Source organism: Poromitra crassiceps, assembly GCF_964638095.1.
Source record: "Poromitra crassiceps genome assembly, chromosome: 1".
Lineage (NCBI taxonomy): Eukaryota > Metazoa > Chordata > Actinopteri > Beryciformes > Melamphaidae > Poromitra > Poromitra crassiceps.
In genome coordinates, this window is record NC_139623.1 from 19,286,900 (window position 1) to 19,313,271 (window position 26,372).

General features: G+C 44.1%; 1 protein-coding gene across 1 annotated transcript in view; it reads left to right on the top strand.

Annotated features, from left to right (window-relative positions):
• The window catches only part of wwc1 (WW and C2 domain containing 1), a 307,962-nt gene that overhangs the window by 247,694 nt on the left and 33,896 nt on the right, over nt 1-26,372 (top strand). The window contains exon 16 of the mRNA XM_083636240.1: nt 12,250-12,433. Within this exon, the coding sequence (XP_083492366.1) occupies nt 12,250-12,433 (184 nt within the window). The remainder of the gene's footprint in view (nt 1-12,249; nt 12,434-26,372) is intronic.

Here is a 26,372-nt window from a genome sequence, read left to right on the forward strand (position 1 = left end):
TTTGCAAGTCCAAGTCAAGTCTCAAGTCTTTGAGCTAGAATCCAAGTCAAGTCTCAAGTCTTTTAGCTATAGTCCAATCTGCTGCATGCAATCCAGTCTGCTTAGAACACTGCCATTAGTGACAGGGCTGGGGCAGAAGTAAGGCTGCAGCAGGTTAAGTACGTGGCAGTTGAACAGAGAAGCGGAGAGAGAGAGAGAGAGTAGGGACAGTGGAGCTAGTGGGCAGAGAGAGAGATACTGAAAAATTGCTTATTTATACTTTGGCATGTATGACATGCACCGATGACATCACAGTAGCAAGTATGACATCACCAATGACATCATAGCAACAGTGACATCACCCACCCAGTCTGCTCAGCCAGGAAGGATGAGATCACTGATGAAATCATCACTGATGACATCATTGCTCGAGTGACATCACATCATTAGTTAATTAGGGCAATTAAGATGCTCTTTAGGCTATACATGGGGGCAGAATTCAACGTTTTGATGCACTGTGGGCTAAATTTTTGATCAATCAAAAGTTTTACAGTTTTTGCAGTTTCACGGTCTTTAGACTTCATAATTGGCCATAGGTTGCAGTTTCTCCTCATTTGGGCCCACATTTCGGTGAAAGTTGCAAAGCCGTAGCACATATGCCTGATTTTTTATGAATTTCCAAAGTTTGAAACTTTAGACGGTCGCTGTAGTGCCACCATTAGGACTATTGGTGCCAAATTCGCGTCAAAGACGTTTGGCATGGGACTGGACCTTTGTGCAAAGTTTGGTTCATTTTCATACATGGGGGAAGTCCAACTTCCTGGGAGAAGAAGAAGTTGGCATGAGTTGGCATGAGTTTTGTCCCCCCCCCCCCCCCCCCCCCCCCCAAAAAAAAAGGAAAAACAAGTGCACATTCGCAATAGCTGCGACCAGATATGCGATGTCAGTCAGAGTATGATGTTATCCACTCTATAGAGACAGTCGGGATGTGTGGGAATGCCCACAAAATGTTATACGGCTGGCGTGCGAGTGGGGTAAAACCGCCCATATATCTCAATGGGCTGACTCACCAAAGGAAGGTGCTGCGGCTCTCTACACTACAGGTTTTGGGATTCTAGAGCAGAACACAAGACGTCTGTTCAGATGTGCGTTTACTGCGGTGGTCAAATGTATTAAAGGGGGTAATTCAAATGATTTCCATTTAATAAGCAGATGTGTTAGATAGGCCTACTAAAGGTTTAATATCATTTTAATAAAACAAATTTCAGAAAATCATCGACACACATGAGTGAGGGCCTGTGTCCACCTAGCGTCTTTTTCCGACTGTTAAACGCTGGGAGTGCGCTGGGGAGCGCTGATCCCAGTGCACAATATACAAGGAAGCAGTCTGAAACTAACGTTGGTTCAGTGCGGTAGTAGCTTGATAGCTGACAGCTAGCAAGCTAACAACACAGGTAGGCTACGTTATTAAAAGCAGTAAGCACAACACTCACCATAAATATTAAGTGTTTAGCCAATCTGCTCCCACAATTGGCCTTTCTGTCTCTGTTGCGATAGTTTCTCCATATGATTAGTTGCCAGAAAAGGAGCACCCGACACCAGCGTCTTTCTGAAAAGTTAAATTATTTTCAGCTGGAAGCGCTGGGAGCCGGCGCACAAAAACGGTGGAGCGCTCTGAAAATAGACGCTGGGTGCAGCGGACTTTCTCTAGACGTCCGTGTGCGCCTGCATACGCTCTCCCCCCATTGGAAACAACTGAAAAAAGACGCTGGACCTGAGGAAAAGACGCTAGGTGCACACAGGCCCTGAGAGGGTACTTTGGCATGGCAGAACAGCTCGATGGGTACATAAGACCAAAAAGGTTGGGAACCACTGCAGTACATGATCCAAACCACATGCTTTGCCATCAGCTACTGTAGCTGCAAGATAGCTTGGTAAACCTCCCTAGCTGTGACAGATACCATATCTCCACTTGCAATGGTGCCCACATTATAAGGACTGCTATTGACACAATTAAAAAGCACAGAGTAATGTTGCCTCCATAGTTCAGCTATATCAGCAGCACCAGAGACTCCCTCTATGGTGCAGGGTAACAATGCCCCAGCCCTGTTCAGAGCCTTTACCTCCTTCCAGAAGCCAGTGACATCGTTACCCAGCAGCTTTTCAGCCATAGAGTCAGCTCTCATAGCCTGTTCATGCTTAAGCAAACCGCATACTTATACCTGGCGTTGATGAGCTTTTTATACTCCAGCTCCTTCCCCTGTCTAGGCCTCCCGGCTAGAACCCAGGACCTGTAAGCCTCCTTGGCTTCTGCATGATGGGCAGCTACATACTTATTCCACCCTGGCTTGATGTTACTTGCCTTACTAGGGTGGGTGAGGAGTGGAGTACTTGCCTCACAGAGGTAGAGCTGTTGCCATTCCTAGAAAGTGTGCATCATTTGTTATTATGGGTGCTCCGATCCGGCGAAGCCACGATCCAATCCGATTCCGATTCCTGAGGTAACGATCCGATTCCAGAATCGATTCTCGATTCCAACGATTCTCGATTTGAGAATCTAGAATCGATTCTCAATTATGTAGTTTTATATTGCAATAACATACAAAGGCACATCTAAGACAAAAAAGGTAAAATTTATTAATACTGAACTTCAAATTCAACTTGTGAAGTATTACAGTCAGGGCCTAAAATTCATTTTGAAAACTAGGGGGGAATTCCTCCCTTATGTTCTTCAGATAGGGGGGATTTATAGACTTTGGGGTGATCTGTAGACTTTGGGAGGGATTTATAGACTGGGGGGGACACTAACCCAAGTATAACTACGCATCTTATGTCCAAGAGGTGGTGGCACCGTGGCAGTACACAAATTCCAAGTAAAAGTGCAAATAATGAACTACTGACTGTCCCAGAGGGAATCCAAACTGCTCACACTGGCATTATTAGTGACATGCTTTACCCACAGAACCACACAGGAGAGGTGAAGGAAGACAAAGGAGTTCTCTCATCTCTAATGTGTGATTTTACCTTTCCATTTTAATTCTTCTGTGCTTGTTTATAATTGTTTTTGCCTTATTATACATTTGGTCTTTGGTGTGCTTATTCTGGTGTACAAGCACTTTGTGTAACCTTGTTAAGAAAGGTGCTATAGAAATAGTCTATTTTATTATATTATCATAATGCTGATCTGGTGGACATATCCCACAGTGTAACATTGTAAGGCAGGCTGATGACACAGTGGGCAGACACTGACAGTGTTCTGAATAAACACCTGCATCAGGTTAGACAAAAGTGCCCTGCATGCATCCAGTGAAAACCACTAACCAAAGACTACTAAACGTTAGACACACTGGGTGTTGTTGAGTATATCCAGCTAACGTTAGCTGCTATTAGTTTGATAAGCGAGGCAAAGATTTTTTATTTTTTTAAATAAAAAGCCACATAGCCAGATAGTCAACGGTCATTTTGAAGATTGCAAGCGGGTAGCCGCTTTCACGACTGTGTTGTCATACACACTAAAACAGTATGACACATACACATACGCTGTAACGTTGGCGTTGCTAATGCTAACATCACTACCGCTAGCCATCGACAGTAAAATATTAACTAGCGATCTCATTCATGCCAGCCAGCTAACGCTAGCTAGCACTATTCTCTGCTGCAACTGTAGCTTTGTCTCCCGTGTACAAAACCATCATCTGATACATTTTAATTGCGTTCCCCCCCCCCAAATTTTTGCAGAACAATAAACAAACAAGACAAACAAGCTCAGACACAGGAGAAAAAGAAAACAAAAAAAAAACATATTTGACAATTAGTATTGTAAAATGGTGCTACCAGCCCTATATGTGCCCATGTGCTTATACAATATGCATTGAGTCCTATGAAAGGGGTCCATGGAAAACCATCCAGGTAAGCAGTCTATCACCCGTAACGTCAGTCACTAGCATTCCTGACTTTGTCAAAGTAAGCCAAGAAGGGGTCCCAGATATTTGAGAACCTTCTGAGCGAGTTGGCTCTCAGGAACCTCAGCCTCTCCATCTGTATAACAGAGATCATGTCCATCAGCCACACCTGAAAAGAAGGCGAAGAGGAGGACTTCCATTCCTTTAAAATCAGTCTTTTAGCAACAGTTGTCCCCAGCGTCAGAGATTGCTGCACAGCTGTAGGGAAGTTCAGAGAGGACTCCGAGCAGCCAAAGATGGCGAGTTAGTTTGCAGGGTTACTCTGTAGGCCTTAGAGTACCAGTCAAATATTTTGGCCCAGAATGCCGTTAGTGAGGGGCAGAACCAAAAGGCATGCGACAGTGTGCCCTCTGACACCTGTCACACAGTGGAGAGACAGAAGGGAAGATCTTGTGTAATTTATACTTTGAGTAATGAAGACGGTGAGCAACTTTAAATTGGATCAGCTGGTGCCTGCTATTAACTGAGCAGAGTTGCACCACAGACAGACTCCTTTCCCATATAACATCAGATAAATCAATACCAAGTTCCCCCTGCCACGCTTCTCTAATCCTCTCAGTAGAGGCTGTGTTGCGGTTGTCAAACAGACATACAAATCTAGAGATAAGGTGCTTGGAGTGAGTACGGCTCAGCAATACTTCAAAGAAAACATGCTCATTTGGGAGTGCTTCAAATGCACGAAGTTTAGAACGAACGTAATCTCTGGTTTGCAGGTATCTAAGCTAGTTTGTGCCGGGCAACTCAAACTTCCTCTTCAGTAGATCAAAAGATGCAAAATGACCATCTATGTATAGGTCTCTGATGGAGACCAGCCCTTTCTCACTCCAGGCATGGTAGTTTGTGTCTGACCATGGAGGCAAAAAAGAGTGATTGAAACAAATCGGTGTATGGACAGAAACATCTGGTACATTCAAGACATTCCTAACTTGGTTTAGAATTCTGACAGAATTTCTTGTAACAAAACTTAAATTTTGCAAAGTCCCAGGCCTCTCTAACTTAGAAAATAACATGGCTGGTAGAGAAGAGCTGACAATAGAGTTGGCCTCCATCTTCAGCCATAGGGGTGCCCCGGGAGTGAAATTGCCAGGAGTCCCTTGCCGCCAAAACATTAGAGCCCTAACATTGGCAGCCCAGTAGTAATGCCTAAACACTGGTAAGGCCAGCCCTCCCTCAGACTTGGGCTTTTGCAAATGAATTTTTGAAAATCTATGATTCTTATAATTCCAGATGTAGGACAGAATTATTGAGTCCAGTTCTTTGAAAAAAACCGATGTGAGGAAGATAGGAAGGTTTTGACACAGATAGAGGAACCTGGGAAGTGAAACCATCTTAACTGAGTTTATATGGCCAATCATGGACAAGGGTAGGCTTTTCCAGTTTTTTAATTGCATCTGTTTATGTGACTCTTCATAACATCCAGCTAGCCAGCCAGCTTGTGGGTCTGTGCAAAGATGATGGGATTTCAAGCAAGATGGCCCAACTTCAACTCACTTCCTGTCATTTTGGCACGCAGGTTTTGCTACTTTGTAAATAGTCGGCCCATTCTCCGAAGCCACATATCTTCTGAATATTCTGACACTAAAATGGCATTTTTCAGACAGATCAGGAGAAAATTAAACTTGTTCAAGACATGTCTCTATCTCAGCAACACACTCTCGTGAGATTTGGCAACAGGAACTCATGTTAGCAGGGAGCAATTAGCTAAAGCTAAAGCTGAAGTTCGTTGATGTAGTAGCTAAATCTGTGGCTAGAAAAAATATTTTTTTAATGGAATATCTTAGTTTCAACTGTATTGAGCTAACAACGGGCAGCTTTGTGTTTATATGTGTGGTTTGTGCGGTGTTTGGGGAACTCACGATCTCCATTTCAAGTTAGCTTGCTAGGTCAGCACTTACTCCGCTTAAAGCCTGCTTGAAGAAGAAAACAAGTGGGGGCAGAGGGGGGGAGTAACGAGACTTGGCGAGAGGTGACCTTGTGACCATTTGCATTCAAGAGACTTGCTGCCCCTCAGTTAGAATTGGCGGAGCCTGCGGTGAACCATCTAGATAGTAATAGAAGATCTATGGTCTGTGTTTACAGAACGGCAAAGCCGAGAGAGCCCTTCCGCTCTTCGTATGACGACTAGATCACGTGCTTTTTTCGAACTGACACCATTGGTTCTGCGGCGCAGTGCTGTCTTCATATGCAAGAAGACAATTGAAAAGACAAACCCAGCATTAAAAACAAGACATTGCCGCCTGCAATACGAAGAAGAATCGATTCTTGGAAGTTGGGAATCGATCCAGGAATCGTGGCATTAAGAATCGCGATCCTTTCAAGAATTGATTTTTTGGAGCACCCCTATTTGTTACAGTTACACCATTATTACTTCGCCAAGTTGTTTCTACATTAGTTCTGTGTCATTTGGATTATTGCTCTGTGGTATGGTCATCTGCATCTAAGCGTCTACTAGGGAAGTTAAAAGTAGCACAAAACAAGGCAGCAAGGCTGGTCCTGGGGTGCTCCCATAGGTCTAGCATAGCTGACATGCATATCAGTCTTTCATGGCTTAGTGTGGAGAAAAGGCTAACGGACAACCTACTCATATTTATTATTTTATTTTATATTTTATTCAAAATCAGACTCCCAAATTTCTTTTTAATAACATAATTTATAGTTCAGGGATTCACTCACACTCTACCAGATGGGCGAGTGGTGGTCAGATGACTTTACCTAAACCAAAAACTAACTACATAAAGAAAACCGTCATACAGGTTCATAGACACTTGGAATTGTTTTCCATGCAACATTTGTTCCATTAAAGGGATAGCTTGTTTTAAAAGGATGCTTAGAGCCCATTTACACTCACTCACACTATCACGCACATAACTATGTCTATTATAATCAAAATCACTTTTTAAACCATGATTTATTGATTTTCTATATAGTATAGAGAGTTGTATTGACCTAATATTATTATTTGTGTTACTGGCCAGCTAGATAGCTAGCTGACCATGTTAATGTTTTTCTTTGCTTAGATTTGTTGTTTATTCTGTTTTCTATTCTTTTACTTTGTGTTTTAACTATGTGTGTCATCTAATGTATATTTTGTCTGGACCCCAGGAAGACTACATGTAGCTGTCGTCTCGGCGGCTGCTAATGGGGATCCTTTTAATAAACAAATAAACTGACTTGAAGGACTGTACGTTTATTTATTTTTATTTCCTAGATTTAGTTTTTACAGACTGTTTCAAACAGATCCACGACCAGAGATTAAATACCATCACCATACACCACCTGTAGCCAATACTACTATAATTGGAGAGCTGTGTGTTCGTGTGTGCTCGGTTCATTGTCTCCAGAGTCCCCACCGTAGAATTGAGCATGTAGCGCGCACAAATTCTAGTTCTCTTAATATGACGTGAGGTTCAGATAGCTTTGCACATACTGTAAACAGCCAGTATAAATACTTTTTACTTTTATACTTGATTACTTGATTACAGAAGAACGTGAGAAGCCTCAACGACTGGCGGCCAATAGCCCTCACCCCCATAGTCAGCAAGTGCCTGGAGAAACTGATATCACGCATCCACCTCCTGCTCCCCCCCACCCACGACCCCCTGCATAACGCACCAACAGAAGCACAACAGACGCCGTAGCGCTTGTACTACACATGGTTTTCTCCCACCTGGAGGGAAAGGACAGCTACCTGAGAATGCTGTTCATGCGACTACAGCTCAGCAACACCATCGTGCCCTTCAGGCTGGTCGAGAAGCTTAAAGAACTAGTTCTGAACACAGCAATGTGTGACTCGATATTGGACTTCCTAACAGACCGACAACAGGTGGTGAAAGTGGACGACCGCACCTCCTCCACTGACCATCAGTATAGGAGCGCCGCAGGGGTGTATCTCCAGCCCCTACTGGTACGACCTATACACTGACTGCGTGGCGACCCAAACCACAAACACCATCGTGAAATTTGCGGACGACACAACAGTGGTGGGGTTGATCACCAACGGCGACGAGACTGCCTACAGGAAAGAGGTGGCTGTCCTGGAACAATGGTGCCAGGACAACCATCTCTACCTGAATGTGGCCAAGACCAAGGAGGTTATCGTAGACTACAGGAAGGGGGGGAACTCACCGCCCAATAACCACCTATGGCACAGAGGTAGAGAGGGTGGACAGCTTCAAGTACATAAGTGTCAACATCCATCAGGAACTAACTTGAACCAGCCACACCACCTCCGTTGCCAAAAAGGCCCAACAGTGCCTGCACGGTGGTCTCAGGCGACTAAAGAAGTTTGGCTTGAGACCCAAGATCCTCAAAGACTTCTACAGAGGCACCATCGAAAGCCTGCTGACCGACTGCTTGCCCTCCTGGTACAGGCACTGCACCGCCATGGAGCACAAAACACTGAGGAGAGTGAGGCTCAAGCTACCGAAACTGCAGGACCTATACACCCAGTGCTGCTTCAAGAGATGCCAGAAAATCATCAAAGACACAACCCACCCGCTCAACAACCTGTTCTCCTTGCTGCCATCATGGAGGAGATACAGAACTCCGAAAACACGCACTGAGGAGAATGAGACTGAGGAACAGTTTCATTCCCCAGGCCACCAGTAAATAAAACACACCTGGTAAATGACTCAACATCACTCGGCAATAAGGAATGGGGGCTGGGGAAAAGGGGCTGTAGCTAGGGATATGAAGGTCCTAGAGAGTGTGGATCCAAGGGGTGGGTTGGGGAAATATCTAGGGGGATGTGGGATGGGGTGTGATCAGTAAGGGGGCGGGGCTGGGGAAAATGGGCTGTAGCTATGGATCGGAAGGTCGTAGAGAGTCAGGGTTCGAGGGGTGGGTAGGGGGAGTGGTCGGGGGATATGGGTTGTTTGGGGGTAGGGGTATGACCATTTTCCATGTTCAAAACGATTATAGCTGTGTTGTTGAGGTACTCCCAAACATTGCCTAAAGTTCCATAAGGCTGAATGACTGGCCACACCCCTGTGCTGTGGGCTTCAAAGTATTTGTGTTTGAATGAGTCTGGACCGACATGGCTGTAGACTGATCACTTGTTGGCGGAGGCAAACAATCGTGATGCAGTATTTCTAGTTCATGTTGGAAATTACTAGCTTGTTTGATGAGGCTGATTTGATTGTGACCCTGAATAGAAACACACTCTTGTATGCACATTCTTTGGGAGAATATCACTGAACAAAACTACAGCTGCCAGAGTTTACTTCCCCATTCTTTTCCCAGTAGACTGTACACACACACACACACACACACACACACACACACACACACACACACAGACAGACAGAGAATGCTACCCAGCAGGTTCAGCCAGAAGGTGCTGCTGCTTGAATTTCGGATACACCTCCCCCTTCCTTCCTCCTCTCCCTCCTCTGTCCCACGGGAATCAGCAGGTGTCCCCAGGTTATATTGACCCTCCCCATACACACACTCTCTCTCACACACACATACACCTGTCCTCTATCTCTGTTTTCACGAACAAGTGAACGATGCAGACCGCGTAGCCCTCCTTCACCCGTTCCACCTGCTCCTTTCTTCTTCCACACTCTCTCCTTACTGTGGAAAAACTCTACCTGACTTTGACTGTTAACTTATCAGTTAACATCTCTGTAGTAGTTGTGCCAGGTTTTCATCTCCAGTAATGCTGAAACCATTAGTTGAGCCATTTCCTGGTTACAGCTTGCGGATTTTTTGGCTTTTCTCTGTTTCATATCATTATAAAATGTATACTTTTTTTTTTTAGAAAAAATGTTTTTATTTAATTTTATAGACCAGGCGTTCCAAAACTTTTCAGACCAAGTACCACTATGTACCAAACCAAATTTCAGAGTGAAATTTGATTTAAAAAAATGAAATAAAATTTGCTGATTTAACCATGCAATACAGCATCAGAAAGGCTAAATAACAACATAAGGCTACCGGTTACACACACACACTAGAGAGCTGTGAGGGCCTGAAACTTCGGCCCCAGCCCGCCCCGGCCAGTGACATTCAAGCATTTCAGTTATGAAATTAATTGGCCCCAGCCCGCCGTGTGGCCCAACGTCACTATCACGATATGACGACACATCTCTCTCTCCCTCTCTCTCTCAGTGCTGTGCATGCTGCGGAGGCTCTAAACCTGACAGCCACCGCAGCGCTCTCTCTGTCTGTCCCTCTCCCCCTCTTACACACACACACACGGAAAAAAATATAGATAGATAGCAGCAGAGAGAGGCTGCAGCACAATGATAAATTACACCAAAACATAAAAACAAATACAGAAGAAGTTCTAACATCGGAGCTTATCAATACTACAGTCTTGAATAATTTAGCCCAGGGCCCATTTCAATACCAGGTTTTGGTACCCATGGATTACTTCATTCTAATTGAGGACGTTCAAGTTTTTGATGATGACGTCATGGCAGACATTTGAAGCTTCATTCGAAAACATCAGTAGAAGCTTTGAATGTAAAAAAAAATACATTCGGGACAGCCCTAGTAACTTAACCCTAACATTTTCTTTGTTGATTCGATATATGATCCAATCCATGATACAAAACGCAGTTTTCCAATGAGGCTGTGGCTACCATGCCTCCTCATAATGAATTCTGCTCACTCCCTGTCAATGAGGCTACACACACACACTGCTCCTCACTAGCCTACTCTCTCAATAATCTCTGCCCTCTAACATCCAAACCTGCTCGCTACAGGCCTCCCCCAGTCCATGGCACACTGAAGTCATCAGAGATCAAATGGCGGGGCTCAGAGCAGCAGAGAGAAAATGGCGAAAAATCTAGAGAAAAAAGCTTAAAAACAGCTTAGACCACTTACTACCAGAACAAGATCTGTAGAGCCACTGATGCGCGAAAAATGTTTTCTGCCTTTAACTCACTCCTGAATCCGCCGCCTCCTCCTTCCTCCACTCTGCTTACTCCAGGCATGTTCGCCTCATACTTTACTGATAAGGTTTCCGCCATCAGTAACCAGTTCTCAGAGGGAAAGGGATGATAGATGTGCATGAATGTTACTTGCCTGAATGATGATGAATGAGGGACAGTTTATTCCCGCAGGCCACGAGACTCCTTAACATACACAAATAAACTCCCAACAATCATGTAGTAGCTGCACTGCAGCTTCTTCCATTACGTATGTTTAATTAGGCCTATGCTATCTGCACCTGTGCAAACAGAATGTTTAATTATGTTTAAATTATGTCTATACTGTTTGCACCTATGTGCAGTGAATATGTCACTGTTTTTTGGCTTGTTTTATTGCTTTACTGCCTTATTGCTTGTTGTTTCTCTTGTTTTCCTGCACCTACAGTATATGCCCTGTCATTTTGCACTATGTTGTAACGGAGTCTACAGCACAAGAATTTCACATGTGATACTTGTACTACGGAGTGACAATAAAAATCTTGAATCTTGATAACATAAATCCTATGCACTCTGTGCACTGCCTGGTGGCACCTAGGTCCATTTGGACTCAAACTTGGCCTCATGGCACTTACTGATGTTATCTTCTGACTAGATCATTGCTTGTGTTGTATAAAGCTCAGATGTACATCACTTTGGATAAAAGCGTAAGTGAAATTGTAACGTTGTGATACGATCCGAACCATGAGCTTTGTGATCTGTTGCACCCCTACAAACAACCAATACTAAAGAGGTCAAGGGTCAGAGCTGCAGTGACTCAACAATAGATGTAACAAATATTACTTTGCCCCTATACTGCTCACACAGTGCTGGGTAAAGAAATAAGAGCCTGCCAGATAAGGTGGTAATTGTAGTATTTTAGTGGTATGCGCGCGCGCGCACACACACACACACACACACACACACACACACACACACACACACACACACACACACACACACACACACACTTAAATGATTTATTTATATCCACATGGATACAAAGTACAAAGGACATAAACACTAATAATGCAATCAAATCTTGGGAGTCAGGCAGTTACATGAGTGCCTAATTGGCGACCACATCAATGCATACACAGAAAAGGTAACATCACACAGGATGATGACAATGGCAGGTTGATAGATACGGTTATACTGTAACACAACATAACGGTCAGTATCCACTTCATGGGTACAAAAAGCAGCGCTTCCTCCAAATTGAGCAGCTACCAATAATATCAGATATTGAACTAACTTCTTGGCTTTTCTCTTACACACACACACGCACACACAGTAGTAGTGGAGGAGAGGGATATCCCGTCTCTCTCTCTTTCATCCTCTAACTGCTTCTCTATTGCCCTCTGTGTATCCCGCCCCCTCTCTCCCTCTGGCAGGCATGGAGAGCTGCTGGAGGTGGACATGTTTGATGACCAGGAAGGAAACGGTGTGGAGGGGGAGGGGCCTCTGGAGGAAGAGGAGTTTTATCCCGACAGCAGCCAATGGGAAGCAGAAGAGGAGGAAGAGGCGGCGAAGGAGGAGGTGACCAAACCCGCTCCAACCGGAGCCATCACAGAAAGGGTAACTCAACTCTTTAGTGTTGGTCCCATTGGTGCTTACTGCCCCTATCACACTTTAAAGCAGGACTAAACCCCCCAGATTTGTGGCAGAATGGCATGCTGCTTGATTTGAAAAAATCTAAATGTCTTAATGTAAATATTGTGATCTTAAAAATGTCTTGTTGCAACATTTTTCTTTTCCGTTGAGAAATTATCGGTGTCATGCAGGCTATTTTTATTTTCTAATTATTTATTTAGTTGCACACAGTGAATCAATAACAGAAGGAAAGATACAAGTACATGCAAATATTGTGCAGGTAAGAGGCAAGAAACCGTAGAGGGCTTATGCAAGGTCTCTTACCTCAGAAATTAAACCAAAGTTAATAACAGTTACAGCAAAAACACAATATAAAAAAGAACAAGAGAGAAGAACAAACAACAAAAACAAATAAAAGAAAACATGGCAAGGCACTATATTCTGACAGATTTTTTCATTGTCAAGTTTTTTGGGGGTTTTTCAAATGTGAAATTGGTCTTATTTCATTGTAACTGGAAGTAAAAAGGCCTTAAAAGTCTTGAATTTAAGTTGATGAACCTTCCGTCCAGAGGTTTCCAGTAGCTCCAGTGGAGTTTGATATGAGAAAATGTTTCAGGATGTACAACATCAGCGGTAAACGTCAAGTGGAGTCTTCATGGAATAAGTTGTTTTCCCATCTCTATTCATCCGATGTGATTTCTATTCAACAGGGAGTTACTGACACCTGGCTCTGTTTCCATGGCAACCCGACTTATAAAACTCCACAGGACCTTGGCTCCGTCAGGTCTTTGTGAGACCCGGGTTACTGAGTCGTGTGGGTGGCTGCTTCTGTCTATACAGAACATGCATGCCTGAGCATGTGTGGTAGCTGTTGTAGAAGTCGGCCTTCAAAACTTTATCCTGCATCTAGCATGCGTTAATGGAAAAATCCACCTTAAAACACTTTAACCTTTGCATCTCTTGGTCCATTTTGTTGTCATAGAGCTCTACAGTGGGCCTTCCCTGAGAAATAGGGAAAAACAGCCAGCACTCCAATGTCCTTTTACTAGGAACTTTTATTAGTCCATTACAGCAACGCACAGAATCACACGGACGCGTTTCGACGTTAAGCCGTCCTCAGCGTGTATCTAGACCTGTGTGTGAAGACAAACATTTTATAAGGGGCGGGGGACCAGGAAATTTATTCCGGAAATGGTCCATCTAAAACAAGCCCGTAGGCCACATCACAGTAGGCTATATTCATACAGAGTAAGGGCCCTAACCCCTTTCTGGGTGGACTCTGAAAATATCAAGACATACAAATATATAAAGAAGATTCATTAAAAATAAAATAGAAAAGTTGGTGCATTCCCTTGACTTTCTGCTTTCTGTCATAAACAGGAATGTGAATGGCACAATAAAAATACTACACAGTAAGTAATAATTAGACTTATAGTCAATATTAGACAATTAGTAAATATAAACATAAACATGCAACCCTGAATACCCAACCTCAGACAAGACTCAAGTCACTTAATAGAAATACTTGTAAAAAGCAGCCTAATAGCAATTCCTCGTTTAACCCCTTGGGGTGTTCAGTCTGTAAGTTGTGTATCCAACGGGCCTCTCTTTGCAAGAGAAGCTCGTCTCTATTACCACCTCTTTTTAAAGGTTGTACAGAGTAAGGGCCCTAACCCCTTTCTGGGTGGACTCTGAAAATATGCCCTGAAATCTTAAGGAGCAAACGTCATGTCCTACTGAGTTAAAGTGTCTCGCTACCGGGGATTTTTGATCCCGGTTTCTAATATTCGATTTGTGTTCACCGATTCTTGTCTTTAACTCTCTCTTTGTTTTTCCCACATAGCACAGCCCACAAGGGCATTTCAAAAGGTAGACTACGTAATTTGTTTTACAAGTAATTCTACTCTTAATACTGATCTTTTTGCCAGTGTGAGGGTGTAGCACAGTGTTCCCTTTGATCATCGCATTACATTGACGACATCCTAAACAAGGAAAATTAGGACGGCTTAATGTCGAAACGCGTCCGTGTGATTCTGTGCGTTGCTGTAATGGACTAATAAAAGTTCCTAGTAAAAGGACATTGGAGTGTTGGCTGTTTTTCCCTATTTTGAACTTCTGTGAGCCTTGCATCCGGAAAACTGCACATAAGACGGAGAGTGCGCGTTCATACCCTGTTTCTTCCCTGAGAAATAGCATGGAAAAAGCACCATGAAAAAGTTGCCTTCACTCTTATTCAAACTATTAATTTAACTATAACTGAAAGCAAAAATATTTTATTCACTGAGCCTCCCCTCAAACTGCGGATTGAGTAGCTGCTGTATATCCTATCTGTTCTGCTCTCCTCTTCCCCCCTTCCCCTGCTCTCCCCCCACCTCCTCCCTTTCCCTGCTCTCTCCTCCCCCACACTCCCTGTTCCCCCCCTCCCTTTCGCTGCTCTCTCCTCCCCCACATCCCCCCTGGTCCCTCCCCACCTCCCCTTCCCTGCGCTCTCCTCCCCCACTGTCTCCTGTTCCCTCCCCACTTCCTCCCTTTCCCTGCTCTTTCCTCTCCACATCCTCCCCGCTCTCCCTCCCCACCTCCTCCCTCTCCCTGCTCTCTCCTCTCCCCCTTCTCCCCCCTCCCCACCTCCTCCCTTTCCCTGCTCTCTCCTCCCACAACATTCTCTGTTCCCTCCGCACCTCCTCCCTTTCCCCACTCTCTCCTCCCCCACAGCTATTTTCAGCTATAGACTGTTTTTACTGAATTGTGTGAGGCTGTGGTTTACAGTGATTTTAGAATGGCTAAGAGGTGTCCACGGCACGCCGCTTAATTAATTTGCTATTTCACTGTTAGATGGTGTCACCAATGATGACAACTGTTAGATGATGTCACCGATGATGATGATGGATGATGTCAGTGCTGTTGTCAATGATGATAATGTCATCATTGATGATTTCACTGATGATGTCACTGTTGAAGCTTACGACGTCACAGTGATGATGTCACTGTCGAAGGTTTTAATGGCATCATTGAAGAAGACAATGTCAACAGTGATGATGTCATAATAAGTTCATCATTGAATATTTACACCGAACATGTCACTGTTGAAGTTTAGTGATTTCACTTATGATGTCATACGGTAATGTTGTCACGTTCAAGGCTATAAGAGTCAGCTCTGCCACCTTCACACTGTCAGATTATAGAATCATCCATGGCCTAGGGCAGGGCTATTCAAATGGCCGAATCCGGCCCGCCATTAAGTCAGACCGGCCCGCAGATTAGTTCTAAAACAAACAAACAAAAAAACGATTAAACTTAATTTACTTATTACACCCGACTGGTTGTTTTTTCAGATGTGATCTAGCTAAAGTGAGCTAAACAAGTCAGATCCAGATCCACTATGAATGTTTTTCAGGGGATGCTGTGATGTAGCCACAAGAAAGGTGCAATATTAATGTTTTGCGCTGTGATGTAGTAGTCGAATCAAGAAAGATTCATTATAAATGTTTTTTCAGGAGATGTGTGCTGTAGCTAGCTAGGTTCTAAACAAGAATTATACAACAGGTAGTTTCGGCCGAGCAATTTGATTGGACAAGAGGGATCCTACGAGTGCCTATATTTCACGATAATGCACTGGCGCTTCACTGTGTGTAGATCACTCCGCTTCACAGCTGCCCTAATCAACAAAACGCTTCACAGCTCTAGAGTAGACAGTAGTAAAGTAGACAGCCTGCAGTTAATTAGGCTGATTAGGCTACATTTTCAGCAAAGCAGAAAGCTGAGGGGACTATTTTTGTTGGCGGAGGAATAAATACAGAAATCATCTATTTTCTCAGCTTTTTGTCATTTTTTTAATCAGCTTTGTTTAATAGAACTGTTGTATAAAAGCAATATCACACTCGAGGTCGTGCATTGTTGTCTAATATTGGCACTGCTGTGATTATCTACGGCACTCGGCCTGCGGCCTCGTGCCTGCGACCGAATCACAGCAGTGCCAATATTAGCCAACAATGCACTCCCTCTCGTGTGATATTGCTTAAATATGGTTAAAATGTTTACAGTAGTTTTCCTTTCTTGCTGCAGTACAATGTTACAATGCTGTGAGACGTAGCTAAACACAAAATATGCAATATTAATAGTTTCTCCTGAGATACTCAGTATTTAACACTGTGCTAGGTTCTAAACAAGAAAGAATGTTTACAGTTGTTTTCCTTTCCTGATGCACTATACATGTTTACAATGCTGTGGTGTAGCTAAGAGAGGCCAGAATTGACCAAATTATATTTCAAATGGCTGACATGTGTTGTCGAATACTTAGATTTGTGTCAAATGTGTTTACTTTTGGGGCTTTAACACAGCTTTTGTTGCACAGAAATTAAGCACTTTTAAATGAAAATTAAGCTACTTTTGCAATGTAGTGAAATGCAAGTTTTGAAAATTGTGGTGGCGCATTGTGTCATGTGTACATATAATGGTATTAATAGCTCGAGGAACGGTCCGGCCCCCGGCCCCTTAGGTTTCTGACAATGTGGCCCCCTCAACAATTTAATTGAATAGCCCTGGCCTAGGGTTTAATCCCGGGAAACGGGATTCCCGAAATGCCATCCAACCCGTTTTCCGGGAAATTAATGACAGGAAACCGGGAAAAAATGTAGTTGTATTTTTGCAGAACATATTGGAATAGGCCTATATTTAGAAATATGCTGACAGTTAACTTTTTTAAATGATATAGCCTACATGTAATATATTTAGGCTACTGTAAGCATTGTAAGTCATTAAATGATGACGATGTACAGTACATGCATTTCGGAGACATCAAAGTGAATCAATCAACCAACAATCAATTTTATATTTATATGGCGCCAAATAATGAGGTATCCAAGGCAGGTTTTAAGATTAAATACTCTCCGACAACAATGCTACAGCCAGTAATTTGAAATTAGATATCCTTTGCAGAGTGGAATTCATTTCTTTTTTTATTTTATTTCGCCGTGTTTTGTCTAGGCGCCTTTGTGCGCTGTGCGCCGGTGGAACACATGGAAAGCTTATTGCACCTAGCCTAATTAATAAACACAAAGCCCACAATGTTTCTTTTCTACTACACTTCTGACTTGCTTGAGGGGATTGTGCCATGACCGTTAATGCAGTAGCCTGCGACACGAGTACCATGCAAACTTCACCAGCGGTGAAAACGACAACCAGCCCAGTCCAGCTGTGCGTCCTCGGTTCGTGTGCCCCAGGTTGGGCATGATGGTCTTGTTGTAGGCGATGTCCGTGCACAGAGGGGTGGAGATGGTCTGAAAAAGCCGTGCTCCAGTATGCGGTATGGAGATTATGGCTGGGCACGCCTGGAAGACGAGCGCACACGGTGCCAGGTATCAGACAGCATTGAGGTTGTGCAAGTTCAAGTTCAAGTTCAAGTTTATTAGTGTCCCAAAGGGCAAATTGAGTTGCAGCATATAGACATACAAATAAGAACATTGACAAGAAACAACACAAGTAGCATGTTAAATGTTACATGCCTATAGTTAAAATAAATAAAAGGCTAAATAAAACATCAAGGACCTTGTTTGTGGCACACAATGACCGATAATGTGCAAGGTAGCATTAAAGTGCACAGCAATCGGTAAAGTGCACAGCGATCGGTAAAGTGCACAGCGATCCGTAAAGTGCACAGCGATCCGTAAGGTGCACAGCGATCAGTAAAGTGCACAGCGATCGGTAAAGTGCACAGCGATCAGTAAAGTGCACAGCGATCCGTAAAGTGCACAGCGATCCGTAAAGTGCACAGCGATCAGTAAAGTGCAGACACGCAGCGACCGGTAAAGTGAGGTAGTAGAATAAAGTGCACAAAGTAAGGAAAGATAAATCAATAGTTAAAAACAATAAAAGCAATAAAATAATAGAAACCATAAAATCAATAGACACAATAAAACAATACAAACAGCGGCGGAGGCTGAAAGTAAAAAATTATAATAAAACACTAAACCATCAATGCCTTCCCTCAGCAGCGTTCAATGCTCGAATGGAGACAGGGACAAAGGAGAACTTGTGCCTATTTTTTGTGGCCCGTGGGGCACACAGTCGACGACCTGAAGGAAGGAGCCTGTACTCCGAGCTTAGAGGGTGGGCTGCGTCTGAACGGATGGAGGCGATTGCAGGCGATTGGTGAAAATATAAACCCTAACGGCATAGCCTATGTTCGTTAAATTGCGCTGTTTTGCCTTTTGCCTTTTGCCACCAAATAATACATTCGGTCAGGTTGGGAACTAATAGCCTAGGTATATTTCTCCTTGCTGCATAAAAATAATAATAATAATAAAATATATAAATTTTCCGGGATTCCTGGGAAAGAGGGCTTCATTTCCTGTTTCCCGGCATGCCTCATTTTTGGGAAAAATATTAAACCCTACCATGTTTACTCTTGCCTGCAAGCCTTTTACGGCCGTCATGTGTCTGCGAATGAATCCACCTGACCCCGGCCTAACACAAACACTGCAACAGGAAGTAAGCTAGGGGCAATTTAGAATGTTTATGTTGTCAAGTGAAAACCATCTAACTGGAAATGTCTTGCCTGGGTCCAGACTTTTGAATCCGCCCACTCCTCCGAGTCTGACATGAAACGGCAGTTTAATGAGCGCTGGGGGGACTAATGCCCGGGACACACAGGCCGCGTGAGCAATGTGTGTACGTGGTGGAGCCTGTTTTTTCTCTTTTGACGCCCATGTTAGCTAGGGATGGGTATCGTTTCATATTTTTCCAATACCAGTGCTATAACGATACTTTTAAAATTCTATTGGTATCGGTGCCTAAACGGTGCCTGAACCGATACTTAATTAATAATAATAATTCATTTAAATTAAATTCATTTAAATTAATTAAAACATTTTTTTTAAGAGGATTTCAAGCTGCACGCTCCAAACGATAATGTTATTGAAGGTGCATGTGTGGTTTCGGAGCACCATAGCGTGGATATTTCATTCAGCAGCTTGGGCATGACACCTAAATGAGGCACCTAAGTCTGCGTTGCAATGCAGTACTGGTTGTATAGGTACTGGTACCAGGTTTCGGTACCCAACCCTTATGTTAGTGGGTTAGAGCACCCACACAACATATGCCTGAGCAGCGCTGCTCATTTGCGTCTCAGCTAGAGATTCGGAGTCTTGTCTATTTTCACTGCGTGTGATTCCCAGCAAAAACAGACCACAGCCGCTCGGCTCCTGCGTGGTTTGCTGGAAAGCAGCTCCGCAGCAGCAACGCTGTCTGTGTGGACACGCGGTGTGCGAGCCGCAGCAGCAATGCTGTCTGTGTGGACACGCGGTGTGCGAGCCGCAGCAGCAATGCTGTCTGTGTGGACACGCGGTGTGCGAGCCGCAGCAGCAATGCTGTCTGTGGACACGAGGTGTGCGAGCCGCAGCAGCAACGCTGTCTCTGTGGACACGAGGTGTGCGAGCCGCAGCAGCAATGCTGTCTGTGTGGACACGCGGTGTGCGAGCCGCAGCAGCAATGCTGTCTGTGGACACGAGGTGTGCGAGCCGCAGCAGCAATGCTGTCTGTGGACACGAGGTGTGCGAGCCGCAGCAGCAATGCTGTCTGTGGACACGAGGTGTGCGAGCCGCAGCAGCAATGCTGTCTGTGTGGACACGTGGTGTGCGAGCCGCAGCAGCAATGCTGTCTGTGTGGACACGTGGTGTGCGAGCCGCAGCAGCAATGCTGTCTGTGGACACGCGGTGTGCGAGCCGCAGCAGCAATGCTATCTGTGGACACGAGGTGTGCGAGCCGCAGCAGCAATGCTGTCTGTGGACACGAGGTGTGCGAGCCGCAGCAGCAATGCTGTCTGTGGACACGAGGTGTGCGAGCCGCAGCAGCAATGCTGTCTGTGGACACGAGGTGTGCGAGCCGCAGCAGCAATGCTGTCTGTGGACACGAGGTGTGCGAGCCGCAGCAGCAATGCTATCTGTGGACACGAGGTGTGCGAGCCGCAGCAGCAATGCTGTCTGTGGACACGAGGTGTGCGAGCCGCAGCAGCAATGCTGTCTGTGGACACGCGGTGTGCGAGCCGCAGCAGCAACGCTGTCTGTGTGGACACGCGGTGTGCGAGCCGCAGCAGCAACACTGTCTGTGTGGGCACAATGTGTGCGAGCCGCAGCAGCTCAGCGAGGTACAGCTAGATGTGGATGTGAATGCGGCCCCGGCCCCTGGACCATCTCAATCCGGCCCTCAACATCCTAATATATATATATATATATATAGCGTATATATATAAATAAAAGGCAGAATTATGTTAATAAATCTCATCTGCTACAGCCATTGGATTTGTATCACAGTATATATTATATTATATCAGGGGATTAACAGGAGAAATGATCAATCACAGACGGAGAGAGGGTTAAAAATAGGGTTAGGTTTAGGCGTGTATCAGGAGTGTATGGCAGGCATGATGTCCAATGTGTGGCCCTTCGCTTACTTGATGTAAGTCAGTATGGCCCTCTGGAAAAAAAAATTGCCCACCCCTGGACTATAGTGTAGAGACAGTTCAACTTCCAGGCACTTCCTGTATCTGTTTCGCTACTGCCATGCCCCCTTACGGCCAAAACACACAGGACGCGTAAACGCAGCGCAGCCAGTTTTCATTCGGCACCCATGTTTACTGATCTGACCGTCCGCACTGCCCGCACCGCAGAGCGTGCTGCGCTTTAGTTCGGTGTCTGTTTGTTTTAATTCGCGAGCGAAAGAGACAGCGGGAGCAGGGGGAAAGAGAGGTGGGAGGGACGTTGCTATCTGAAGTTGGGTTTCAGGTGGTCATCCGGCACAACAGAGCTAGAGAGGGACAGAGAGTAAGTAATCTTTATTTGTATAGCGCTTTTCAAAACAAAGTTACAAAGTGCTTCACAAAACATGGTAAAAGATAATACATACTCACAGGTAAAAAATAATGTATAAAATAGTATAAAACACCAAAATAAAACACAGTATAAAATAGGATCATTAAAATAATACAAATCAAATAAATAAAAACAACGACAAATGCTGTAAATGTTTAAGAGAAGGCGTTCCTGTAAAAGTGAGTTTTAAGAAGTGATTTAAAAGAATTTACTGAATTTGCTAGCCTAACGTCCTCAGGAAGGGAGTTCCATAGCCGCGGGGCTCGAACAGCAAATGCCCGGTCTCCTTTAGTAGCGAGGCGGGTTTTCGGAACATTTAAAAGAGTCAGACTAGAGGAACGCAGGCAGCGGCTAGGCTCATAAGGTGCTAATAAATTTAAAATGTAAGTAGGAGCAAGGCCATGTAGTGCTTTAAAAGTAACCAGTAAAATCTTAAAATCACATCTATACTTAACAGGAAGCCAGTGAAGGGAGGCGAGGATGGGTGTAATATGGTCTTGTCTCTTGGCGTTTGTTAAAAGTCTGGCTGCTGCATTTTGTATCAGCTGGAGACGGGAAATTGATTTTTGGCTGAGTCCAGAATATAGAGAATTGCAGTAGTCTAGTCGTGAGGAGATGAATGCATGGATGACTTTTTCATGGTCCGTTTGTGACAGGAAGGCTCTGATTTTGGCTATGTTTCTAAGCTGTAGAAAACAGGATTGGACTACCTTTGTGATTTGTTTGTCAAAACCTCTGAGTCAAAAATCACTCCCAGATTTCGGGTGGTCTGTTTGATATTGCCAGATAGATTGCCAAGCTTGTTTCGCCATTCTGCGGTCAAGTTGGGAGGGCCAAACAGAATGACCTCGGTTTTCGACTCGTTGAGCCTGAGGAAATTAAGTGACATCCAGCACTTCACATCAGACAGACAAGCCATCGCCCGTGCAATGTTGTCTGTTTCGCCGCTTCTAAGCGGGACATATAGCTGCGTGTCGTCCGCATAACAATGGAAATTAATATTGTGATTGCGGAAGATCTGTCCCAGAGCAAGTAGATAAATACAGAATAAAACAGGACCCAGAATCGAACCTTGTGAAACACCACATGAGAGGGGGGCAGAGGATGAGGAGACTTCTCCCATTAAAATGGAGAAGGACCTATCTGAAAGGTAGGAGGAAAACCAGGCAAGGGAAGTGCCTTTGATGCCCACAAAGTTTTCCAGACGTTTTAAAAGGATGCTGTGGTCGACTGTATCGAATGCTGAGCTCAAGTCAAGCAGGAGTAGCATTGAGCAAGCCCCTGAGTCAGCTGCAAGCAGTAGGTCATTTGAGACCTTGATAAGAGCTGTTTCTGTGCTATGTTGGGCACGGAATCCAGATTGAAATTGCTCAAAGATGCTATTTTTGGTCATGAACGATATTAGTTGAGTGGCCACAGCTTTTTCTAAAATTTTGGATAAAAAGGGTAAGTTCGAAATCCGTCTAAAATTGTTTAAAATGTGTGGGTCTAGTGAAGGTTTCTTCAGGAGAGGTCGGACTATTGCATGTTTAAAACTGGAGGGAAAAGATCCAGTAGATACTGAACAGTTGGTGATCGAAAGAATATGTGGGCCAACTGTTAGAAAAACCTCCTTTAAAAACCTAGTGGGGATTGTATCTAATTGACAGGTAGATGAGTTTAATTGAGAGATTATCTCCTCTAAATCCAGCATAGAAATTTGCTTAAAGTGAGTCATACTGGCCGAGGGTTCAGTATGACTAGGTACAGGTATAATATAATGGTTTCTGGATTCCAAAGCAATATTTAGTCTTATGTCGCCAATTTTACTAATGAAGTGTTGGAGAAACAGCTCACATTTCTCCGTGGATATTTCTATGTGCTGGGTGGGAGGAGGATTTATTACAGAGTTTATAGTTTGGAATAGGACCCTGGGGTTGTGACGACTATTAATAATTAGTTTAGAAAAATATGAATACCTAGCTTCTTTGACTGCATGCTGATAGGCCCACATCAGGTTCTTAAAGGACGGCTTTACCGTGGGGAATATGAATATATATCAATCTCACGCCCCTAAGGTTTTAGAATCCGTAGAAATTTTTTGAAATTGGAGCTTCACTGCCTGACCTATCAGGCATCTCTCACATTTTTAGGGAAGCCGGATGACGCGTTACGCGTCACCCGGCTTCCCTCCCCGCTTGCGGAACTCGAGCGCCTATGAACTACACCTCTCTTTGACACAGCTGGATGAGGAGCCTCTGCTCTTGGTTGTAGTGATCAGTCTGTCTGCACATACCGTCTCTGTACTGACCTAGATGGTCCCGCCTCTAGAGGTCCTCCACGCCCCTTCAGAGCTCTCGACGAAAAGCAAAAGGCAGCCATCTTGTTCACCCGCATAGAATACTGTAGCTAGGTTAGCTTTCCATAGCTCCTTGCCAAGAGACCATATCTCTGGAACGGAAGCACCAGAAGACACGGGACTGGCGGCATTGGAAAGCTCGTCAAATTTTACATCTAGTAGTAGGTGAGTTGAAGTAACGAAATCAACGCTGAGCAATGTACCCATTTTTACACATTTTTACAGAAAATAGTTACAACATCAGATGCGCTCTACGAAAATGCCTTAAAATGCATGAAATTTTTTTTATGAAGACATCTCCCGACATATATACTACCGTTTACATTTGGTGCAATTTGGAGGCAATTTTATTTTCGATTTATTTCTTCTTCTTTGTATCTTTTATTGTCGAAGCCTTCTTCTTCTTCTTCTTCTTTGAGTTTTATGGCGGTTGGCAAACATATATGTGCATTACCGCCACCTACTGGAGTTTGATATCAGCCAAATGCCTGAGGGGTGGGCATGAAAACGAAGGCCACGCGAGCCCAGTGCATTGTGGGAAATGTAGTATTTCGGGTCCCCGCACCCGCCCCTCCCCTCCACCCCCCCCCCCCCCTCCACACAGAGTGGATTTCTGGTGATATCTCTGGCGGGAAACAACCAATTTCAAAAATTTCAACGGATTCGAAAACCTTAGGGGCGTGAGATTTAATATATATTCATATTCCCCACGGTAAAGCCGGCCTTTAAGGGTAACAAGAGATACTTGGAGTTTGTCTTTCTTCCATTTCCTTTCTGCTCTCCTACATTGCCTCTTTAAATCCCTTGTGTGGTCGTTTAGCCACGGCAAGACATTACAATTTACACTTTTTGACTTAATAGGGGCAATGTCATCAAGGATGGTTAGGCATGTTCTGTTAAAATTGTCTACAAGATCATTAGCAGAGAGCTCGTGCTGATTAAAAATGTTTGAGGCAGAAGCAGTTAAAAACATTTGGGAAAAACTGCTAGCTGAATTGGGATTAAATGAGCGAGAGCAGATACGTGTAGGTGGCTTAGGAGCAGGAGCTGGAAGCAAGGTATTAAAAGTCACAGCCTTGTGATCAGAGATGTTAAAATCTAACAGTTCAATATCATTTATGGAAATACCATGGGACAGCACAAGGTCAAGGGTATGACCCTTATTGTGAGTAGGACTATTAATAGACTGTACAAGATTAAAAGATTCAACAAGGTTAATAAAATCAGTAGTAAAACTGGACAGGGAGGGACAGCAGACATGTATGTTAAAATCGCCAAGGATAATAACTCTGTCATATTTGGCCATAATGAATGAAAGAAGTTCAGAGAATTCCTGGATAAAACCAGCCTTGACTTTGGGAGGTCTATAGATTAAAACACACAAAACAGGTAGCTGTCCATTCAGTAGGAAACCCAGAGATTCAAAAGAAGAGTAGCTATTAAAAGAGACAGGCGAACATTTAAAATTGTTGTTGTAGATAACAGCTACTCCGCCTCCACGGCCTGAGAGCCTGGGTTCATTAAAAGAGGAGTAATTAGGGGGAGTGGCCTCAGTTAGTGGGGCACAGTATCCAGGGCTTAACCAAGATTCAGTGATAAAAAAGAAATCAATATGTTTTGACATAATAAAATCTTGGCATAAAAACGACTTGTTTACAATAGACCTCACATTTAGTAAACTGAACACGGCCAAGATTCTGGAAGTGGGCTCAATAGTTATGGATGGAGAGTGTGGTTGCATAGCAGACTTGGTAGTAACATTTATTGGAATGGGGACTAAGTATGCTCTTTCTGCACAGTTTGCAGGGTAGCTGGCTTGGTTTACACGGTTAGAGGTAACTCTAACATGAATGTTGAGGTGATCAGTAGGACCCAGAGAGAGGTGCTCAGGATTATGGAAAGTTGTAGCTGTCAGAGTGGGGTCATACTGAGATAAATATCAATCAGAACCAAAAGCAATGTGCATGATAAAATGATTAGTGAGTTGTTTGGTGCCCTTCATGTTAGGGTGCAAGCCATCAGATTTATAAAAATCATGCCTGGTCCAGAAATAGTCAAAATTACTAATAAAACTGAAAAGACCAGTTGCAGTGCTAAAATGTTTGAGCCATTCATGTAGACTAAAAAGACGGCTGAAACGCTCTGGGCTGTTTGAGTGAGTGGGAATGGGACCAGAAAAGACGCAGATTTTGCCCAGGCTCTGTATAGTGGTTGCAAGTGACTCTAGTTCATCTTGGAGTTTGACCGATTGTTTGTCCATGACGTCATTCGTGCCCACGTGAATAATCAAGAGAGACTATAGACCTACCTACTAGTGATGCGCGGGTCACCCAGAACCCGCCGGGTCCCGCGGGCTGGCCCGCCCCGCAGGCAGTCTGGGTTAGCAAATTATGAAAATATCGCGGGTGCAGGCGAGGCAGGCTCAGAACGTGACAAAGCAACATTATAATATAATTTAGTTAGATCAGTGAAACACCCAGAGTAACCCTTTTATTAAGACGTGAACTCTCTCACACGTACACACAATCAGTGAGTCTGAAGCCGTCTGCAGTGCACCTGCTGTGCTAGTAAAGAAACGCTTCAAATGAGGTAGCCTATGTGCTCTCAAAACAAACATTTTGGAAGGATTATTCGCTGTAATTATTATTTGAAGTGTCCATAAAATGAATCCCACCGCAGATTTTCTGTGTGGACTCGACTGTGATCTATTTGTCAATTTTAC